Raw genomic sequence first — 23,491 nt, forward strand, 5'->3', positions numbered from 1 at the left:
GTCCCGGGTTCGATTCCCGGCCAGGGCACATAGGAGAAGCGCCCATTTGCTTCTCCACCCCCGCCCCCCCCTCCTTCCTCTCTGTCTCTCTTTCCCTCCCGCAGCTAAGGCTCCATTGGAGCAAGGATGGCCCGGGCGCTGGGGATGGCTCCTTGGCCTCTGACCCAGGTGCTAGAGTGGCTCTGGTCACGGCAGAGCGATGCCCCGGAGGGGCAGAGCATCACCCCCTGGTGGGCAGAGCGTCGCCCCTGGTGGGCGTGCCGGGTGGATCCCGGTCGGGTGCATGCGGGAGTCTGTCTGACTGTCTCTCCCCGTTTCCAGCTTCAGAAATTAGAAATTAGAAAATAAAAAAAATTAAAAAAAAAACCCACAAAAAGGACCAAGTGAAGAAAACTCTTCTTTACAGATGAATGCCTGCTAATAAAGGTAGGAGAAATGACGGGATAAGAGAATTATCATTTAAGGACTCCTAATGTGGTAGCTGACTTAGGCAAGGATCTTCAGTGAATGTTATAAGCAAAAAGCAAAAGGTGGCTTAAGGCCAAGATCTTCAATGTTATCACCTCACAGTTCATTTGATAGATGAGGGAAGGGAGATGGGCAAGCACCATCTTCACCAAGGACTCAAACCCAGCCATCACCAATACAGGGACAACCTGATGTGACACACTGGAACACAAACCTCACTTATTTAGCATTCTTGCAAAAAACTGAACCTGAACTGAATCATGAGGAAACCATAAGACTAATCCAGGATGTGGGCTTTTTCTTATCTTTTAAAAATTAAAACAAAACAAAACCTACCTGCCCTGCAACTATCTATTACAATTTCACTCAATTTGTCCTGGTTTTTAAAAGGCAGTTTATTTTAGGGCAGTATGGTGACAATTAGAGCAGTACTTCAGCCTAATTTGTTTATCAGCCTCCCAATGTGGGATTTTTCTATAAAATAACTGGCCTGGACTCATCTAATATATTTAGGGGTGAAATGCCTTGATGTTAAAACTTACTTTAAATGACTCAGCAGGGGAGGGTATGTGTGTGTAGAAAGACATGGAGGGAGGAAGAGAGGAAGGAAAATAGAGAAAGCAAATGTGGCAAAAAGTGACTAACTGGTGAATTTATGTAAAAAACCATGGGTATTCAATATATTCCTCTTCCAACATTTCTGTAGGTTTATAATTTTTCAAAATAAAAACTTGAGCCTGGGCCCTGGCTGGCTAGCTCAGTGGTAGAGCGTCGGCCTGGCATGTGGGAGTCCTGGGTTCGATTCCCGGCCAGGGCACACAGGAGAAGCGCCCATCTGCTTCTCCACTCCTCCCCCTCTCCTTCCTCTCTGTCTCTCTCTTCCCCTCCCGCAGCCAAGGCTCCATTGGAGCAAAGTTTGCCCAGGCGCTGAGGATGGCTCTGTGGCCTCTGCCTCAGGCCCTAGAATGGCTCTGACTGCGGTAGAGCGACGCCCCAGGTGGGCAGAACATCGCCCCCTGGTGGGCGTGCCGGGTGGATCCCAGTGGGGCGCATGCGGGAGTCTGTCTGACTGCTTCCCCGTTTCCAATTTCAGAAAAATACAAAAAAAACTTGAGCCTGACCTGTGGTGGCACAGTGGATAGAGCACTGACCTGAAACACCGAGGTCATGGGTTCAAAGCCCTGGGCTTGGCCAGTCAAGGCACAAAGGACAGGCAATCAATGAACAACTAAAGTGAAGCAACCATGGGTTGATACTTCTTGTGACTCCCTCCACTGTAAAATCAATAAATCTTTATAAAAAAAAAAGGTGGGGAGAAAATCTGTATAATAAACCAGCTTTAAAGAACAAAATATTCAACATGTTTAAAGTGTAATATCAGAAACACAATGAATCTCTAATACAAATGATTTTCCTGAACTTATTTTACTGTTCCCATTGTTATTGTTGCTCTGAAATTCCTCTATGACTCCTCAAGGCTTCTAAGTTAGTTAAGTGAAAATCACTTAGCCCATTCAGACAATCACAAATTTATCCAAGAGACAAGAAAATAGGTTGGGCAACACACAAACCCCACTGTACTTTACCCATAGCCTGGGACTCCACATACCTCAAATGTTTCCAAATTTTTGAAATGGGAAGGTGTTTCAAGGTTTTCAAATGTTTTTTCTTTAACAGAATTTCTGATCACTTTTCAAGTGAGACAGGTGTACATTTTTAGCTACAGGGCAGATACCCCACATGATCGGCACACAGGTCAATGTATCTCCAGTAGGAGGATTTATCATAAAAAAGTCACCAAAAATTGTAAGCAGTCTGGACTCATGTTTATTGAAGCCAGTAATTAGAGACATTTTTTCCAGCACTAGAAAGCAAGGTTCCACATGACTGCATACTGCCTCTGGATAGAGCCACACCCCTGGACTAAGGCTGGTGGGGAATAATCTGCAGTCCTAATTTTAAGTTAAAAACACCAATAAACCTAGTATCGAGACAATAGTGGACTTACACTTATAGCATCAACATTGTTAAGGTCATGATGTACAGAGCAGTCACTCTCAACTTTGTTAAACTAATGAAATGCGATGTCTTCAATTTAAATACTGATTTTAAAATGCCAATCAAAAAAAAAGTACAAACAAAATTAAATAATTCTAGCAGCATACCCGTTGCATTTTTTAGGAAAGACCAATTCATGGCCTTAATATGGCCACATCTTCAAAACTGAGCTTATTTCTTTGATTTTTTCCATTTTAAAGAAAAACAGCAGATGTAACCACTATAATGTATATAAATAGTCATAAAATTGTCTTTACCAGTCTACCATACAAGTGTATTATGCAAATAAAATGAATTTTACTTTAAAAAGTAAAGGCTATTTATTGTTTGGCCTTTGGTTCCAATGCTTGAAAACCCCAAAATAACACAAAAAAACTTCCCGTCCTCCCACCTCCCATAAAGAACCCTGCAGCTCCCCAAAGCTGGTAGACTTTGGCAACCACTGAGCACACGACACTATGCATCAGCTTCATCTGATACTCGGAGCACCCACTAGTCATGAGAAACTACAAGTGATCTCCAAGAAGCCTTCCTTCACAAGACAGGTGTCTTAGCATTTCATCAGATTTAGCATATTTTATATTGATACAAAAGTGCTTATCACTTTAAATGATAAAAAAATAAACAAAAATGTAAAATTATGTATTGAAATTTGAAATCACACTCTCTCCCTCTTAGGCATGTTCCTTTCCAAGAATTCTTTCTTGTTTCTGAGGTCATTCATTCTGTGCCCCAACTCCCAGCTGCTAGAGAGAAATTAGGTGACCCCTACACTGGGTGGTCACAGATGTTTGGCATCTGTCAGTCACTGCACCATGACTATCACTCCAGTCAGGTTACTGTCATTACCTGGACAGTCTGGTAAATGGAAACCATAAGGCATTAAAAAAAACCCTGAATTTAAAAAGGGGGAAAAAAGTATATTTTCAATAATAAAACTGGCACAAGAAACATTTAACATTTGTCAGAAAGGCAAGTAAATACTCAGCCTTCTCCTTAACAGTGTTCAGACCTTTATAAAAGAGCAATTCAAGAGTTTTAGAGTCTTGTTATACAACATACTAAGTTACGCCCAGTACTATGTTAGTGGTCAGTCAAATCTTGCATGTAAAAGTAATGACATTAGGGAAGTTATGCTCAGACACAGTACAATAAACATTCATATAAAAAAAGTAAACTCCACATAAGTGAACTGTGGTTTTTCCCTTGGCTTGACAACAAATGTTTTACACATTAAATTAATTGGTAGTGCTTGCATTTAAATGCTCTGCATCGTGTATAAAATTAAAAGTGCCATTTCAGATCCACAGAAGTCATTTCCAAATGGTGTTGTGACATGATAATGTGCATGAATTTGTCCTACATAGAGACACCTGACACTCTTATTTCCATAAGAAAAAATGCTACGTTTTATGAAAAACAAGAAACAAGAGAAATGTTATCATTTGCATTTTCAATATAAAAATTCACTTATTTGTCCACCTGATAGCACTAATCAGACCAGGGAGCTAGGACAGATCCTTTTCCCTCAGTGGAACTCCAGGATGGATACCACACACCGTAAGGCAGGGATTGGTGCAAGCCAATTAACCAGTGTGCAACTACATTAAAAACCTCCCTCAAACTTTCTGTAGCACATTGCATTACGGTAAAATGAGAGGTTGGTCACCCACTCTCTATTTGTAGGCCAGCCTGTGGTAGTAAAAAAAAAAACAAAAGTTTTTTTTTTTAATTTAAAAAAGCAGGAGTTATTTAAAGAACATAATTCAAAGAAAACTAATTACATAACTGCTGATTTTAAACACACCCCACAGTGACTGTCTGCCTCACAATGCACATGCGTGGAGCCCAGCACCTGCCATGGGGACGTGGCCTAGGCTAAGCATGTGAGTCCTGGGCAGCTGCCATCTTCCCCACCCTTGTCAACTCCACCTGACTCAGGCACACCAACACTTAACACATCTTTCATAAGTTAAAGATGCATTCAGAACAAGTCTAATTCCTATTTTGCTTAGTGTTTAGTTTGGAAATGCTTCTGATATTAAGTCTTAAAAATGATTATTCAACTTCTACTGAATGCACAGTATTTACTAACACTGTTCATCCCCTCCTTGCTTCATCTCCTTCAATGTTCAGCTTCCCCCTATCACTTCTCTCATTCCTCCCTTCAGCCTTTATTATTTCCTGGACTTTCTGCTACTAACCTGCTTCCCAAGAACAAGTGAATTTGCTAGCAAGCAACTGGTCAGACTAGCCACCATCTGATAATGATCTCCCGGTCTCACTTGCTCCATCCACCCTTCGAGAAAGCGGGCCCTTTCTCTCCACCACCGGCCCCTCCACATGAAGCCCCGCCTGCACTTGCCTCCCACAGAGAGCCACATGCCTGAGAGTCCAAGGTTATCCTTAACAACGGGATCTGACACATAACCTTCCTAAATGTGCAATTCTCACTCGGACAAGCCAATGAAGTATTTTTTTTAAAGTTCATCTCCCCTGCCCCCAAAAACTGATAGTATGTGCCATATCAGAAAAATCCTGGTCTTAGCAGATCAATATACATAGTTATTTGGTCATTTTACATATGCACTTTTAAGGAGTATCAGGCTTCATTTTCTGTTGAAGAGTTTGTTACCAAGGAGTCTGGTTTTCGAGTCATTCTATCCAGTTCTTCCTGAACATTTGTCAACACAGTCTTTTGTCCTTTAAAAATAAAAGAGAGCAGTGATGAGAGACCAGAAAAGAATTTTTAGAAAGGAACACTTACAACTAACTATACAGACTTCATTTGTGGTGATAACAACCTCAATCTTAGTAAGAATGAGAAAAGCTTTATTTTATTACAATGATTATGAGACAGACCTAAATTTTCCTTCTTTATTCCAAATCTCACAGGTCTGTGCTCCCCTGATCACATGACTGTCCCCTGCCTGGGGATGCCATTGTGCCGATATAAGGGCCTTTCTGAACCCTCTCACTGTGCATGGCAGCATACTACTTTCTGTGCCTCGAACACAGAGGAGTTCAGACTTTGTTTCTAATTACAACACTAAACTGACACAAATGTATGGGCCAGAAACACTACATTTCAATAAGAAAATAAGACTAAGCCCAGACATTTTGATCTTACACAGAGTCAGTGTTCATATTTTTTTGTTGTCAAATACTAACTGGGGCCTGGAAATGACCCCTATTTTCTACTAAGGAGGAGCTCACAGCCTGGGCCATCCGACAGGATTCTGAGTCTCTAAGAACTCAGGAGCCCCTGGAGGCCCAGGCTGACCTGAGGATGGAGTGATTCTAATGGTCTCCCTTTGATATGAAAAGATTAATTAGAGAAAACCCTGTATCAATATTTTTTATATCCAATGGAGAATTAAAAGCCAAAAACTTAAAATGGCCACAAGCTTCCCGGGAAAATATGTAACTCCCAAGAAACTTGAGTATTTGTTTCAGAGACTTGAAAGATATAAACTGGCCCTAATGGCCCATACAGAAACACAAATGGAGGGGGTGGGATGGGTGGAGGTGCTTCATGGAGGAGGAAACGAAAACCCTCCAGTGAGACAGTGAGTGTTCGCATGACCGGGGGCAGCAAACAAAAATCCTTGTAAAACATAGTAAGAAATTAAATAAATAAAATGTCAATGGTACACCCTAGAGTCCTAGTGGTCGGCAAACTCATTAGTCAACAGAGCCAAATATCAACAGTACAACGATTGATATTTCTTTTGAGAGCCAAATTTTTAAAACTTAAACTATATAGGTAGGTACATTCCTTATCGAGGTAGCGCCCACACGTGGTATTTTGTGGAAGAGACACACTCAAGGGGCCAAAGAGCAGCATGTGGCTCATGAGCTGCAGTTTGCCGACCAGGGCCCTAGGCCATGATCTCCAATGGATCGAGCTTCTACGCCAGGGCCACGTGTATAGTTTAGGACCTACCTCAACTCACCCAACAGTCAGCTCCTGAGAACCTGAGTATACACAACCCCCACCTTAGTGCCCAGGAAACCTGTACGGCAGTAAGGTAATCCCACCGTAAAGTATACTGTCAGCATAAAGCAGAGAAGTGCTTCCTTGCTTGGCTGTTCATGTTCAGAAAACCGACGGTCTGCAGGTCCGGTGAGAGCAGACTCTCCTGCCGCCCCCCTTCTAGACTCCTCAAACAGAAGGTGATAGTCTCGACGGTCCTTCAGTACCTGACTTCTTGGCTGTGCTCTGCACCGCACCAGCACCAGGACTTCCAGGAGAGCCTGTTTTTTTACTCAATAGACTATTGAAGAAGCTGGCCAACACCCCTTCACTTGCCGCATTATCTAAGGAAACATTAAGGGGAATAAAAGCATCACATGAACTGGATTACTCGACAAAATACACAAACCTTAGTTTTCAGCTTAGCATCATCCACTGGTGGTTATCGTCTTCCTAGGATACTAAGCACATTCATTTACTATGATGCCTTACGCACTGCCACTGCTGAGGCTGTTATATGTTAGCTTGATTAATAAGTGGAAACCTATTTAGATTTCCACCTGTTTGGGGCCTAATAAATAACTTGTATTCCACATCAGCTCCCTGTCCACAAAACAGTGCTTTCCTCATTTTTTTCTTTTTTTAAAGATTTTATTTTTGATTTTACGAGGGAGGGGGAGAGATGAGAAGTTTCAACTCATAGTTGCTTCACTTTAGTTGTTCACCCATTGCTTGACCAGGCAAGCCCAGGGTTTTGAACTAGTGATCTCAGCATTTCAGGTTGACACTCTATCCACTGTGCCACCACTGGTCAGGCCAAAACAAAAAGTTTAATGTGACTTATTCTATTGTATTTCCCTCCAAAGGAATTGGCACTGCCTAACCAAGGTCTTACACAAAGCCAGGTACAGGTGGAAGGGCCACTGATTCCAATAAAGAAACAGGCCTTGCCTGACCTGTGGTGGCACAGTGGATAAAGTGTCAACCTGGAAGCGCTGAGGTTGCCTGTTCAAAACCCTGGGCTTGCCTGGTCAAGGCACATATGGAAGTTGATGCTTCCTGCTCCTCCCCCCTTCTTTCTCTCTCTCTCTCTCTCCCCTCTCTATAATGAATAGATAAAATTTTAAAGAAAAAAAGAAAAGAAACAGGCCTTGACCTGACCAGGCGGTGGCACAGTGGATAGAGCGTTGGACTGGGACATGGAGGACCCAGGTTCAAAACCCCAAGGTTGCCAGCTTGAGCTCAAGGTCTCTGGCTTGAACATGGGGTCACTCAGTCTGCTGTAACCCCCGGTCAAGGAACATATGAAAAAGCAATCAATGAACAACTAAAGTGCCACAACAAAGAATTGATGCTTCTCATCTCTCTCCCTTCCTGTCTGTCCCCATCTGTGTGTGTGTGTGTGTGTGTGTGTGTCTCTCTCTCTCTCTCTCTCTCACACACACACACACACACACACACACACACACACACACAGAGGCAGGCTTTCCAATAAACTTAAAAAAAACAACAACAGGCCTTGGCCTCTCCCTGCCATGAGCCCCTCTCTTTGAGAGAGGGGATGTGGAAGATAGCCCTTCCTGGGGAAAAACTGCCCAGGTGCCATGAGTCTTTACCTTCCACACCCAGTCATGTGGCCCCACAGAGCTCGAGCCTAGGGCTAAACCACTCTCCAGAGACAGGATACATACTTTTGATGTTTGGATCTGGTTTCTTTACTGATGTGCCTGGAGAGGCGCTGGGCACGCTGGCTGGCCCTCCTCGGCCCTGAGTTCTTGGAGACCCAGAGGGTCCTCTTGCAGGGGATTCCTAAGTCCAAAACAAACCCAAGTCACACACAGGCATAAAAATAACAGAAAATACATATTCCCAAAATGAAACCATAAGTGAAGAGGGTATTGTGCACAGTCTTGGGAGAAGGGTGGGAGGATTGGGAGTTTACTCCCAGTTCAGTTCCTCTCTAGAGCTGTTTCTCCTGAAAGAAGAGTTATCAAGGTAACAGCCTGCTCACTTAAATTCCCAGAGCAGTATTCCTTCCTAAGGTATTTTCTGAGTTCCTACTACGTTCCTGGCCCTGGGCCATTGGGGGACCAAACTCCCTTTGAAAATTCAAAGCCCACACTAACTCTCACAAATGACAGAACAAAGTCTGAAGACACCCACGACACTGGTCCTTGACCCTCTGTTTAAGGTACTCACGGAGGCTCTGGTGGGCGTGGCTGGCTGCTTGGCAAGGAGTGACTGCAAAGAGAGGGACACACTGGCCATTAACCAAAGCCTGCAGAGTGCACTGAAGGGCTGAAGAAACATTTCCAAGTATTCCACTAGAGGGCACATTAACAATCAGGTCATAGATTTTACATTCTAAATGCAAAAACCTTAAATTGAGCAATTTGGTATGCAGTGGAAAAAAATATCCCAAGTAACCAGTTTTGAAACTAATAAAGCAAGGAAAGCACAGAAGGGAGGGGAAGTTGGCAAAAGAACTGTTAACACCCCCTGCGGACCTGCCTGTACCATCAAAGCAGACCTAGGACATGTCTTAACAGTCCAAGTGAAACAGTAAGGCAAAATTGAGTCCCTATGTCAGTTTGGGGAAGTTACTTTCCTCACCTACCAAGTGGGTGTATCAGCTCACCTGCCTTCCGGCACAAGGCTGTGTGGGGCTATGTAAATAATGGAAGTGAGGTCAGGGCACTTAGTCAACTGTCAACATAGGAAATACCATAAAGAAAACCTACATTTCTAGGCCTGACCTGTGGTGGCGCAGTGGATAGAGCGTCGGACTGGGATGCGGAAGGACCCAGGTTCGAGACCCCGAGGTCGCCAGCTTGAGCGCGGGCTCATCTGGCTTGAGCAAAGAGCTCACCAGCTTGGACCCAAGGTCCCTGGCTCCAGCAGGGGGTTACTCGGTCTGCTGAAGGCCCACGGTCAAGGCACATGTGAGAAAGCAATCAATGAACAACTAAGAAGTCGCAACGCGCACAACGAGAAACTGATGATTGATGCTTCTCATCTCTCTCCGTTCCTGTCTGTCTGTCCCTGTCTATCTCTGCCTCTGTAAAAAAAAAAAAAAAAAAAGAAAAAAGAAAACCTACATTTCTAGACAGAAAGAGTACTTAAAAAGATAACAAACCCAATCACTGTAGGAGAATCTGTAAGGCAGGCAGAGAACCCCCTGAGGCAGGGAGTCTAACCCCTACTCTGTACCAGTTTTAGAAACAAAAGGAAACAAGGAGACCTGCTTGCAACTGCTTTAGCAAGCTCGCTGATACCGACACCCTGTCCAGGGGCTGGTATTTCACTCATGAGGAGGCCTCTGCTCTGGCCTCACTGGTCTTCTTACCTGTTGCTTCATCAGGAACACCTGCTCATCCTCTGCTGACAACTCTTTGTCATGGACCAGCTGTGAAGGGAAAAAACAGAATTCATTCATGGTCACAGTTCAAGAATACCCGAACTACTGTCAAAATTCATGCTGAGGCACTGGCCAATTGGCTCAGCAATAGAGCATCGGTCCAGCATGTGGAAGCCCCGGGTTTGAATCTTGGTCAGGGCACACAGACGTGACCATCTGCTTCCCCACCCCTCCCCTCCTCCTACCCATAGCCATGGTTTGAATGGTTTGAGCAAGTTGGTCCCGGGCGCTGAAGATGGCACCACGGCTTCACCTTAGGTGCTAAAATAGATTGGTTGCTGAACAACAAAGCAGTGGACCCAGACTGGCATAGCATGGCCCGGTAAGAGGCTTGCCCGGTGGAACCCAGTTAGGACACATGTGGGAGTCTGCCTTACTGCCTCTCAAAAAAAAAAAAAAAAATTTTCAGCTTAAAGGAGAATCTGGACTAAGATCTCCCTCCACATGGGTCTGGGAAGAGACCCTGCTGAGCCTGCAGTAATGTTTTCCTATCCTGGCAGAAGCTCCATGCCTTGGCATGTGTCCAACTGATCTTTTATAAGTCTGGCAGGTTCTAAATACCTACCAGGTCAGTCTGCGGGAGCTCACAGGAGCAAGGGGCTCAACTAACAGTTCAGAGGTGGTGGTAGCACTGTCAGGACTTAATGCGAAACTTCAACCCCACACAATGTGGCTACTCCATCACTCAGACCCCGCTACCCAAATCTATTTGCATAATACCAGACCTCATCTAAATTTTTTTTTATTTTAAGCAAGAGAGACAGACAGACAGGAACAGACAGGAAGGAAGAGAGTGAGAAGCATCAATTCTTCACTGTAGCCCCTTAGTTGTTTATTGAGTGCTTTCTCATATGTGCTTGATTAGGGGGCTCCAGCAAAGCAAATGACCCCTTGTTCAAGCCAGCGACCTTTGGGCTCAAGCCAGCAACCATGGGGTCATGTGTATGATCCCACGCTCAAGCTAGCAATCTCGGGATTTTGAACCTGGGTCCTCAGCATACTCTATTCATTGATCCACTACCTGGTCAGGCTAAAGACTTTTTTTTTTTGGGTGCCATAGACAAAAAGAGTTAGAGAGAGGGATAGGGACAGACAGACAGGAAGGGAGAGAGATGAGAAACATCAATTCTTCGTTGCGGTTCCTTAGTTGTTCACTGATTGATTTCTCATATGTGCCTTGACCGGGGGGCTACAGAAAATCAACTGACCCCTTTTTTGCTGGAGTCAGTGACCTTGGGCTCAAGCTGGTGAGCCTTGCTCAAACCAGATGAGCCCATGCTCAAGCTGGCGATCTCGGGGTCTCAAACCTGGGTCCTCCACATCCCAGTCCGACACTCTTATCCACTGCACCCCTACCTGGTCAGACTAAAGACTTTTTTTTAAAAGGGTGCTTAATTTATGTTTTTCCCCCAGGACAGTTCAATGTGTAAGACCTGATTCTTTATAGGTTTCCTTTCCCATAAAAAATAAGCAAACAAACACCTACAACTCTTAAAGTGATTGATTTGGGTACCTTTCTCACAGGAGGTTTCATGATGAAATCTTCATATGCATCTTCTGGCTTCACAGTTGTGAAATTTTCATGTAAAATAGCTATTTTCTTTTCATTGTCCCAGCCAGCAGGTCTAAAGGCAGAGAAACAATGATTGACTGTTTTCCCTGAGACTGCCTTACAGCATACAACACACATTCTGGGTTAGATGGGACTCCTGGGTAAGTTCCTTTCCCATAAGAGCTCATCTGTTAGTTGTTGGAGCTGACTTGTAACTTTCATTAGACAAGTGAAATACTGCATGTATAACCCATCAGATCAACATTGCAGGTCCTGCTCCACACTGAGTTCATGGGGCCCAAGGCCTAAGAAGCCAGAATGGGATCTTACTGACTACAGATCCTGAGCCACAGCAAATGTTCAGAGCCTTCCCACAACTCCACCCAGAAGAGGAAGGATACAATGGGGCCCTGTTCCAAAAGCAGAAAATGCAAAGACCAGCATAGAGGACAGAGATCAGGATGGGACTGCTATTCTTTGGCACGCAAGCAACTCTCCTATAAGCTATTTCTCTGAGAACTTTTCTTTCTGACAATAGTTTCTTATGGATTGGTTCATTAATTTTACTGGTTTGGGAAAATCTACCTACCAGATTCTATACTACCTGGGCCCCAAACCAGCCAAACCAGAGGACACGAGTCCTTGAGCCTCCTACATGGGTGCTCCCTAGCTTGACATCATAGGGCAAAATGGCACCCAGGTTACACTACGTTAAGCCACAGCCCACCAGACTTTTCTAAAGGAACAAGTATAATGTCCCACATCAGTAGTTTTCAACCTTCTTACATTTGGAAATCGGTGAAAATAGATTTCAGGGACCACTAAGGCAGAAATCACCCCAAGCATAAGTAAATTCAACTAAGATCACTGGGTCTATAATCTTCATACAACATCAGGGTGGTTAACTCTTTCACAGACCAGCACAAAATTTCTGGCAGACTAGTCCACAGACCGGTGGTTGAAAAACACTGCCCTACACGACATATTTTGAACTCTAGAAGCTCTAAAAAATAGTGATTGATTCTCACAGGCATCTCATTCTCCATCCAATTCCTGTTCCATAGCCCTAAAATCAAGGGGGTGCTTAGCCGGGGCTCTCCGCCCAAATCGCTTTGCTGACATCACCAGCTCCCAAATAGGCAACTATCTCCAGGACCAAAAGTGCAGAGGGAAAAGGTGTGATCAAGATATCACCATGACCCATGCAGCCTTCAGAAGCTGCGAGATACTTCTCTATTCTGGACCAGCCAATCTGCCTGCTCCTCCTGCTTCCTGGGATCCCATGTGATCTAGGCATTGGCAGATGCCAAAAACACAGTACTCTACACTTGTTATATCTTTGGTGCCGACCTGACTGCTCTAGGGGATTCTCTAAAATCATCTGAAGTGTCTAGCTTTGCTATCTGCAAGCACCTCTAGGGAGGCTCTCCCTGAATGCTTAGGAGACAACCAATACAGTCCTGAGCTCCTGGCCTTCACACCATCAGTCTTCTTACCGACTGTGCCTCCCACCCCTCCATTCTCTCTGGCCGGCCTGGCCGGCACCCCTCATCCTTCCAGCATCGCCCACTCTGCCTTCCCTGCTGCAATGCCTCCACTACCCCACTACTGCCCTACCTCTCCTTGACTGTGTGTGCCATGTTCAGGGACCACCTCATTCATTTCTGTGTCCTCAGCACAGAATCCGGGCACCTAGGAGGTCCTCAGTTTTTGCGGAATAAACTGTAATTCTTTATTAAGTCAAGAGGATATCTAAGCCTAAAAACAATGAGTCCTCTCAGAGACCACAGCTTCAATATTTATTTATGCATCATCATTATTTACGCATCATCATTCTCCTGGGAGAGAAAGATACAAACTTGGGCAAACAGGTACCCAAGTCCCTGGCCAGTAATGTGAACTGCTGGAAACACAATAAGCAAGCAGTATGGCAAAGCCCATGCTGACAGAGATGCCTGCTGATGGGCAGAAAAACCAGATGCTTCAACAGAAAACATTCAGGATCCCCACAGCACCAATTCTCTCTCCTTCGACATCCCTCCCCAGCCAGTATTTTATCAGAGTAGACAGTAAGTGGCAAAAATGGCTAGCTTAAGTTTTGGCAACTGCTCTCAATGAAGGCAGCAACCAGGGCCTCACACACCCACTTCCCTCAGGCTGGAGGCAGGATAGCAAGGACCCTGGGAAGGAGCAGAGGGGAAATCTGGGTGTGCCTATCACTATGCCCCAAGGCTGTGTAAGACAGAAGGCACCGTACTTGGAAGGATAAAATGTAAAGAGCAAATGTACTATGAAGAATAGAGTTTGAAAGCATCACTTATAAAAAACTCACATAAAAACTGAGTCCTTTTCCACAACTAAGGCAGGAGTGGTAAAGTGGAAACCGTATGTTTTATGAACAATGTACTTATACAACAAGTCGAGGTTTTTCTCTTCCTTCACTGAGGTGTAAATCAAGGCAGCTCCATCTAATCAATCTGCTTAAGGAAAACCAATTCACTACAAGAGGCAAAAGCACACACACTCACACACAATCCTCACAGTTACTACTTATAGGTTGATCAATAGAAAAGTGTTAAAAATTAAAAAATTAAAAGGATAATAGCCCTGGCCAGGTATCTCAGCTGGTTAGAGCATCATCCCAATAAAACAAGATTGTAGGTTTGATCCCCAGTCAGGGCACACATAAGAATTAACCAATAAATGCATAAATAAGTGGAACAACATATTGATGTTTTCTCTCTCTCAAAAAGTCAATTGAAACAAACAAAGGATAATAGCAGCAGATTAAACAGGTTAAAGGCATAAAGCACGTTGATACTATATGGGTTGTGCAGTTCATTTTTTAACTCGTAAATTTGTCTTCTGACTCATCCAATTGCTTCCCATAGTCAGGTTAATGGCTCCAAGGCTAGCCGGGAAAACACCCTCAGCATATCCAAGACACACAGATTCTTTCCCAGGCAGATGCTCACGTGGTTAATTTTATCATCAAGCACACCTTTTATGACAGATGGGTGCCTGCGAGAATCAGTTATCTCTGGACAAGCTAACGGGTCCAAAGGAAGCGACAGAAACATATCCCTCACTCCCACCTGAGGGTGGGACTACAGCACAAACTGCTACTGGATTTTTATAGGAACAGGACTCAAAGAATTACTGACACGGTATCATTCTCAGGGACAGTACAAAACACTTGTAGCATCTAAAACAGTACCATGCTGATAATTAACCTTTTCTGTCAAAAAAGCAAAGTTTAAAAAAATTCCCAAGATGAAAGTGACTGGGTAATAAAATCACCTGTCAGCTTTCTTCTTAAATATAAAAATCTGGCCTGACCTGTGGTGGCACAGTGGGCAAAGTGTCGACCTGGAATGCTAAGGTCTCTGGTTCAAAACCCTGGGACTGCCCAGTCCAGGCACATATGAGAAGCAACTGCTATGAGTTGATGCTTCCAGCTCCTCCCCTTCCCTTTCTTTCTCTTTATCCTCTTTCTATAATCAGTAAATAAAAAATCTTGAAAAAGTCTGAAATACAAAAGCCCAGCAAATATACAGCATTAAAAATAAAAGTGATCAAACTTAAGTACAAATCAGTGAGTCTCAAATTCCAACATAATAAAAAGATATATACAATTATCTCCCAGGCAGAGAACTATTCTGGATTCAGGAAGTACTTTATCTCCTTGAAGATGCCCCATCCGGAGGGAAGCCTGGATTAGCACCCTGAGAGGGAAGCCTGGGCCCCGGGCTCTGAAACAGCGCCCCAAGGATACACTGGAGGCAGAACCTCCGGAGATGTGACTGGATGAAGTCAAAGTGCTCGTCCCTGTAGTCATGCTCCTTCTCCAGGACACTCACGGCATCACACTGCAGGGAAGAAGGAAGGAGAAAGATGTTATCTTTCTGCACCTCTGCCTACTGCAGATTAGAACAGGAGTAAAGTATCACAGCTCCAAAGAAAGCCACAGACAAAGGTCCAAGCATTAATTAAATGAACAAGAGGGAAAACCAACAACATTTTCCTCTTTCAACCTGGGCCTCAGTTTCCATATCTGTAAAGTGGGGATATAATAGCCCTGATCACCTCAAAGGTATTCTAACAATCAAACAAGGTGCCCTGGCCAGTTGGCTCAGCAGCAGAGCATCGGCCTGGCATGTCGAAGTCCCAGGTTTAATTCCCGGTCAGGGCACACAGAAGAATCAACCATCTGCTTTTCCAGCTCTTCCTGTCTCCTCCCTCCCTCTCTCTCTCTCTTCCCCTCCTGCAGCCATGGCTCGAATGCTGTGAGCAAGTTGGCCTCGGGTGCTGAGGATGGCTTCATGGCCTCACCTCAGGCACTGATATGGCTCAGTTGCAAAGCAACAGAGCAGTGGCCTGATGGGCAGAGCATCACCCAATTGGGGACATGCCGGGTGGATCCCGGTCGGGGCGCATGCAGGAGTCTGTCTCTCTGCCTCCCTGCCTCTCATTTCACTAAAAAAAAAAAAAAAAAAAAAAGAAAGAAAGAAAGAAAGAAAGAATCAAACAATGTCACATCAGGAAACAGGCCCACTGGATGTGGCCATGCACAGCACACTCCAAAGGGCTACATTCCCTCAGAACATGTTGAGAACAGCACACCATGTAGTTGGGCAACACAGTGGCTCTGACTGAGAATAAAGTACTTTTGAAACCCAAAATGTGGGGGTTTTTTGTATTTTTTTTTTTCTGAAGCTGGAAACAGGGAGAGACAGTCAGACAGACTCCCACATGCGCCCGACCGGGATCCACCCGGCACGCCCACCAAGGGGCGACACTAACCACCAGGGGGCGATGCTGTGCCCCTCCGGGGCATTGCTCTGTTGCGACCAGAGCCACTCTAGTGCCTGGGGCAGAGGCCAAGGAGCCATCCCCAGCGCCTGGGCCATCTTTGCTCCAATGGAACCTCGCTGCGGGAGGGGAAGAGAGAGAGAGAGAGAGAGAGAGAGAGAGAGAGAGAGGAAGGAGGGGGTAGGGGTGGAGAAGCAGATGGGCGCTTCTCCTGTGTGCCCTGGCTAGGAATCGAACCCGGGACTTCTGCACGCCAGGCCGACGCTCTACCACTGAGCCAACTGGCCAGGGCCTGAAACCCAAAATGTTTTTAAAGCCATTTTTTATTTTGTAAATGACATCTTTGTTCCTCTCTGACTGAACTTAATTTCTATTCCCATTCCATCACTCCACAGGGTAAAAGAAGCTCAAATCTCGAGTTCCTTTCCTTCTTTCCCTAGGCTATAGTCCTTTCTGAAAATTATCTTGAGTCCAATAGGCTTTAGAGACCAAAGGCCAAAAGAAGTCTGCACTTCCATATTATTTCTTCATCATTAGTTCGGGCTAGAGGAACTGGTTACACAGCTCTACAAAAATTGTTTAGTTCTGAGTTTGAATCACTCAATAAAGCTGACAGTGCTTCAGCTACGAGCAAAGCGAGTGATGTTATGTTTCCAGCAGCAATGGTTAAAGACAATTATTTTCTATCCTGACATATTCAGTGTACTTAATAAATGCCAAACTAGCCCAACTCTTCCCTGGGAAGATGCCTCATTAAAGCCTCCCAGAGTGCCTTTGGATGGTGATGTTCACTGGCCAAACCCAGCCAGGTTTGCAGCTCCCTGACACACACCTTTGTGCACACCACCAACACTGGGATCCCCAGATTATGAGTCAGCACGTTGTCACCGAGAGGCAGGGCAACATTTTCTTCGTCAGGACCCGAGGTCAGAGGTCCTCTTCTCTGTGGGGAACCTTGACAACCTTCTTCAGGTTCACTATAGTCCTGAAAATCTTTCACAACTACAGGTGAAAAAGGAAAAGGAAATTACACACATACAAATACATACCAACTTTAGAAAACTGATAAAGGTAGGAACAAGCACAGAACATGAACAATTATGGCAAACTTCCTAACTGCCTTCTACGCAATGTTAGGGATTTGGGAAGGATGATGCAAAGTGCCAGTTCTGACATATTCTGTCGGAGCACTGTAATTTCAGAGCAGCAAAAACACTCCCTGGACCTCTTCAACTGTACCCAAGACTTAAACAGGTTTTTTGTTTGTTTGTTTGCTTTTTACAGAGACAGAGTGAGAGTCAGACGGACAGACAGACAGAAACGGAGAGATGAGAAGCATCAATCATTAAGTTTTTCGTTGAGCATTGCTACACCTTAGTTGTTCATTGATTGTTTTCTCATATGTGCCTTGACCACAGGCCTTCAGCAGACCCAGTAACCCCTTGCTGGAGCCAGGGGTCTTGGGTCCAAGCTGGTGAGCTTTATGCTCAAACCAGATGAGCTCGCGCTCAAGCTGGTGAGCTCGGGGGGTCTCGAACCTGGGTCCTCCGCATCCCAGTCTGATGCTCTATCCACTGCGCCACTGCCTGGTCAGGCTTAAACAGGTTTTAAAACTTCTAAGGCTCCAATAGTTTCCTATTAGGAAAAGCCACTTTTCTTATATATCATACATTTTCAAAATTCCAGAATAGTTGAATTGTGTTACTTCAACAGAGGCAACCACAAGAAACAGCTTATAACTTCTAAAACTCCTCAGTCCTCATTAGAATAAAGCCATCTGAATTCCACAAGAACATGCAGTTTCCATCCAGCTGAAGTATGTTCACCCCGAGTAAGGCTGGGTTTGCCTGGTACCTCCCCCATCTCCTCGCCATGCACACTCCTGTGGACTTGGTCTCATCTTTAGGAGATCCTGAGTCACATGTGCAGTGTGCACAGACCCGTTCTTGTCTAACACAGGGTCGCAGTAGAACATCCATTTCTTACACATACAGTCAGTCATCACTTTGGCCAAGGGTGCAACCCCATAGGAGAGGCTTCAAGCTAAACGGCCTTAGTTAAGCCAGGTGAACACAAAGCGCACAGACCTGCACCTTTCACAGGTGCTTCAAGGCTCACATGACAGGCCAGAGAATAAGGAAATGTCGGTTAAAGCTACTCTGAGCCAGAGGAGCAAACCCTTCTGTGCCCAATACGACTAACAGGCCAAAAGACCTTTTATGCTCATCCACGTGTTCATTAAGGAAATGAAAAATCTGGATTAAAGAGAACCTAGAGAAAGATACAAATATTCCTCGCCCCTCCCCAACACATTTCAAATATTTTAAAACAATGAGTTTTAATTCACAAAGATTCTAAATTATCATTACATAAATTTCTGGAATTATCTGGGAGCACACTATATAATACTGGGCAAACTGAAAAACACTGAAGTACAGATACAGTAACAGTTCACCTCCACAACTCTCCTTAATACAGTTTCATTGCCAATATAAACAATCTACTCTAGATCTGTACTACATTTGGGACAAAAGCAGGAGTTCCTGATTAACTTACTAGCATGATTGTTGAAGGATCCTGAAGGAATCAAAGGTTCTTATATTTTTTCTTTAAAAGCATTTTTAACAAATCTTCAAATCAATGAAAAATACAATAGCTTAACTGTCTGGTAATATCTATAACTGCCCAGGAACACATGAAACACCAAACTGTCTGGATAATATCTATAACTGCCCAGGAACACATGAAACACCAAACCCGGGCTTCTCCAAGACGGGGAGGGCAGGGCCTGGAACAGGTGAGCTAAGCAACTGGGGCAGGGGCAGGGTAGCCCTAGCGGTCTGCTTTCGGACCCTCCACTACCCAGTGTGCTACACAAACCCTGCTGCACTCCACACACGCCATGATGTACACATGGTTCGGAAGCCCTGGGTTAGATATTCTCTCTCTAAAAGAATGACTTAATTATGCTGTCCAACAACAGTAGGATGCACATGTGTGTTTTTCTTGTTTTTTTTTTAGAGACAGGGTGGGAGAGAGAGACAGAGAGACAGGAACACACAGCTTTTCCTGTCTGTGCCCTGACCCGAGATCAAACCAGCAACCTCTGCACTTCAGGATGACATTCCAACCAACAGATCTATCTGGCCAGGGCTTAATTTTTTTATTTATTGACTTATTTTTAGAGAGTCAGAGAGGAGAAAGGAGAGAGAGGAGAGGGGAAGGGAAGCATTCGTTTGTTATTCCACTCAGTCATGCATTCACTGGATGCTTCCCATGTGTGCCCTGACTGGGGATCGAATACACAACCTTGTCATTTCAGGACGACACTCTAACCGACTGACCTAACCGGCCAGGGTGCAAGTGTTTTGTTTTGTTTAAAGATTTTATTCATTGGGGGAGGGGGGAAAGCCCAGAGTTTTGAACCAGCAACCTCAGCGTTCCAGGTCGACGCTTTATCCACTGCGCCACCACAGGTCAGGCACACATGTTTTTAATCAAGTACTTTAGTAAAATGGAAGGCAGAACAAATATTCATAACAGAGGTTGGTGAAAAGGGGGAATAAAACCATAGTGAGGATTATGTAATTCAGATAATGAAATGTGCACTTCCCTTAGGGTACCCACCCACATCACAGTATTAACAACTTCTCTTTAGGCAGAGGGACAGCCAGTGGTCCACAGCAGCAGTCTCGGTCTACCTGGGGCTCCCCTTTAGCGTTAGATGAGAGGTGCCTACGAGGAGATCGTAGTGTGCTCTACTCCAGCTGCTGCCCCTTTCTCACCCTTTCCCTCCTGCCTCACTTCATTAGTCATCTGTTGGCCCCACCGTCCTAACCTTTTTCCTCTACTTGATATACAAGGAAAGCCCCGGGCATAGAGCAGGAAAGACCAGACTAATCTACACACAAGCACCATCTTCTAGTGGCTCTGGGGGTCGCTCTGCCGTCTCCTTCACCTAGATGGATCTTGCAGCCAAACAGCTGCTACAGACTCTACCCCAATGGGGAACCTAATCCTGAAAGAGTGGACAGCCATGGAACAGCTTTCAAACTCAACAGACTGGAGACTGGTGACAGACTGGAGACTAGTTGGGTAACAGTCCTTCATTCCTCCAATACAATACCTAGAGTCCCATTAATCTGGAAAGCCCAAGTCCTCTGAGTAAAAGGAAGGTCAACTGTTTTATTAACATGTAACCTAAAACCAGCAGTAACAAAGGCACTCCTTCAACAGGCAACATCTCAGAGGAGGGATGGGGAAAACAAGAGAGGTCAGTGGGAGGGTGCTCAGAGTCAGGAGGCATGGACAGGTTCCAGCAATTGCTAGGGGCCCTCCAGTGTCCCCTCTCCTCTTCCTCCTTCTAACGGAATTACCTGATACTTAGAACACATGGCCACACAGACATTTCCCAGCTTCCTTAGAAAGACAGCAGACATGTGCCCTTCAGCCCTTCCTTCCTCTTCCTTTACCCTGCTGTCTGAGACAGGAATATGAAGGCTAGAGCTCCAGCTGTCAAGAGGAAGAGAACCACACCCTAGAGAAGACAAAGCAATACACAAAAGGAACCAGGGTTCTTTTTCCTTTTTTAAAAATTTTAATTAATTGTAATTTATTGTACTGACATGAATTCAAGTGCAGGATTCTTGACCTGTCTTCCCAGAGCTGCTTTCCGGTCCTGAACTGCCTACCTCGATTTCATTACAGGGAGAAAAGCACACTCAGTCTTGTTTAAGCCAGTTATTTTGGGTTTTGTGTCACATGCAGCTGAATCTAATCCTAAGTGATACGTATCACTGATTAAGACCACAAAATAAGTTCAGAGTGTGTGAGAGCTCCCGGGGAGCAGGCATCTTATCTGTTATATGTATCTCCAACAGCTAGAGCAGGCCTGGTACAAGGCCAACACCTTCCCTATCTGGAACAAACAATATCCTTCATTTGATCTCTTTCTTTTTTTCGTTTCAACAAATCTTTACAAGGTTATAACTCTTAAGAAAACGTCAGTGTGTTTACCCACTAATCTAGGTACGATGCTAAGTGTGCCATGAAAGGAAAACTGCTCTTCAGCCTCAGAACTATTCTAAGTTGTCTTTAGGATCTCTATTTCAGGGGAAAGAGGTATTATCTAGTGGCTGAAGACAGACAAGCTGAGCTGCATACCAATCACTGCAACTCACATGCGGATGACCTTGGAAACACACATACACACAGCAAACCAAAGATTAGATGTAAAACTCCGTTTAAGCTACTGTGGGACAGAAGCAAGTTATGAAGTTATAACAGGAAGACACATGGCAAAAAATTTCATTTGAAAAGCACATCAAAATTTCTGAACCCTTCTGCCAGTAAGTGTGACGATCCCATGTGCCATGCCTCAGAAGCCCTCATTAATTCACTGAAGGGAATGATGTCATCCTTTGGAAATAAGCCAAGCCTGGCCTGGCCGAGACTGCGGCCACCGCCACCACAGCTCCAACCCCTGCCCCTCCCACTTCCCTGGCAAGTGGACAGAAGCTGATGTAACTGCACAGAAGCAAGGGAAAAGAAAACAAGCTTCTGAACCACATTAAAGAAAAAAAAACACAAAAACTTCTTTAATTTGAAAATTCTTTGTTTGTTAAAAGACTTGAATATCCTTAGTTTTAAAATAGCCTTTCATTTTAATGACAAAAAAAAAAATAACCTCCTTTTTTATATGAACTAAAATCTTATTTGCTGGACCCCAAAATGAGCTAAGGTGGGAGCTGAAAGATTTGTCTTTTATAGATCTTCCTTAAAACCTGCCAATTAAGAGGTTCCATAGGGTCTCAATGGATTCCCAGGCAATGGACTCAAGCTGCAGAGCTCACAGTAAGTCTCCATACCCATTGATCCTAACTCAGCAGGCAAAGAGTGACAGAAAAGCAAAATAATGTATAGAATTGATCACATACTGAGGGGAAAGGGAAAACCCTTATTTTAAAAGAGAACCAGCCCTGGCCAGTGGCTCAGTGGATAGAGTGTTGACCTGGTATATGGAAGTCCCAGGTTCAACCCCTGGTCAGGGCACAGGAGAAGCAACCACCTGCTTCTCCCCCACCCCTCTCCCCCTTTTCTCCCTCTTCTCCCACAGCCAGTGGCTCAACTGGTTTGAGAATGGCCCTGGGCACTGAGGATAGCTCCTGTGGAGCGCATCAAGCTCAGGTGCTAAAAATATACTGCTCACAAAAATTAGGGGATATTTCAAAATGAATATGAAGCTATAAAATATCTCCTAATTTTTGTTAGCAGTGTAGCTCGGTACTCAGACATCGAGCCCCAGATAGGGTTGCTAGGTAGATCCCGGTTGGGGCATAGGCAGGAGTCCACCTCACTATCACCCCTCCTCTCACCTAAAAAAAAAAGAGATAAAAATAAAAGAGAACCAATGAAGATAATAAGAAATATTAATTGATTCATTAATATTCTTCAACTGTGACATGATACAAAAACTGCTTTGAATACTTGACTACTGACTTTACAGGAGCAATTCTGAAATAAATGGTGCAAACAAAACACAAACACTCTGCAGGGGAAGCATTGCAGCCTCTTGACACTGAAAAGAAAGGTGACTGAAATTATCCAAAAAGACTACTGAATTTTCCCATTAAGGAAATCTTATGCCCTAGCCAGTTAGCTCAGTCACTTAAGAGCATTGTCTCGAAACAACCAATGAGTGAACAACTGAGTGGAACAACAAATGAATGCTTCCCTTCCCCTCCCCCCCCCCTTCCTCTCTCTGTCTCTCTAAGAATCAATCAACAAATAAAAAAATTAAGCCCTGGCCAGACAGTTTAGTCAGTTGGTACATTGTCCTGGAACACGGACGGTGCCAGTTCGATTCCCTAGTCAGGGCACCTGTAGGAACAGCTCAATGCTCCTGTATTTCTCTCTCAAAAAACAAAACAAAATCTATATACATATATGATATTATCTTATTTTACTTACACTTCCGTTCCAGCTCCCTTATTTCTTCTGGTGGAATTTTCATTTTATCAATGTGCTCACGTAAAACACTAGCCCATTTCTGTAGAGATTCCATCACAGTCCAAGGCCTAGACATGTCTGCAACAAAAATGACCAGGGTCTCCGGCAAGGATTCAGCAGAAACTGCAAATTTCAGCAGGCCTTTGTGGTATAGGTCTCCATCCAGAATCCACACATTACAGCGTGTGTGATCTAAGAA

General features: G+C 44.4%; 1 protein-coding gene and 1 non-coding gene across 2 annotated transcripts in view; both read right to left on the reverse strand.

The window, feature by feature from the left end:
• Nucleotides 1-798: 798 nt before the first annotated feature.
• Nucleotides 799-929, reverse strand: LOC136313784 (small Cajal body-specific RNA 8). Its single transcript, XR_010727221.1, has one exon. It is a non-coding gene; the product is annotated as a small Cajal body-specific RNA 8 (non-coding RNA).
• A 1,343-nt stretch (nt 930-2,272) lies between these two features.
• Nucleotides 2,273-23,491, reverse strand: part of DYNC1LI2 (dynein cytoplasmic 1 light intermediate chain 2) — a 31,489-nt gene continuing 10,270 nt past the window's right edge. The window contains exons 4-13 of the mRNA XM_066242345.1: nt 23,254-23,484; nt 17,117-17,286; nt 15,248-15,341; nt 13,805-13,940; nt 11,434-11,545; nt 9,849-9,908; nt 8,702-8,743; nt 8,194-8,311; nt 6,730-6,846; nt 2,273-5,229 (exon numbers count right to left, since the gene is read on the reverse strand). Coding sequence (XP_066098442.1) covers nt 5,129-5,229; nt 6,730-6,846; nt 8,194-8,311; nt 8,702-8,743; nt 9,849-9,908; nt 11,434-11,545; nt 13,805-13,940; nt 15,248-15,341; nt 17,117-17,286; nt 23,254-23,484 — 1,181 coding nt within the window. The 3' untranslated portion in view covers nt 2,273-5,128. The remainder of the gene's footprint in view (nt 5,230-6,729; nt 6,847-8,193; nt 8,312-8,701; nt 8,744-9,848; nt 9,909-11,433; nt 11,546-13,804; nt 13,941-15,247; nt 15,342-17,116; nt 17,287-23,253; nt 23,485-23,491) is intronic.

This window comes from Saccopteryx bilineata, chromosome 9 (genome assembly GCF_036850765.1).
Source record: "Saccopteryx bilineata isolate mSacBil1 chromosome 9, mSacBil1_pri_phased_curated, whole genome shotgun sequence".
NCBI lineage: Eukaryota > Metazoa > Chordata > Mammalia > Chiroptera > Emballonuridae > Saccopteryx > Saccopteryx bilineata.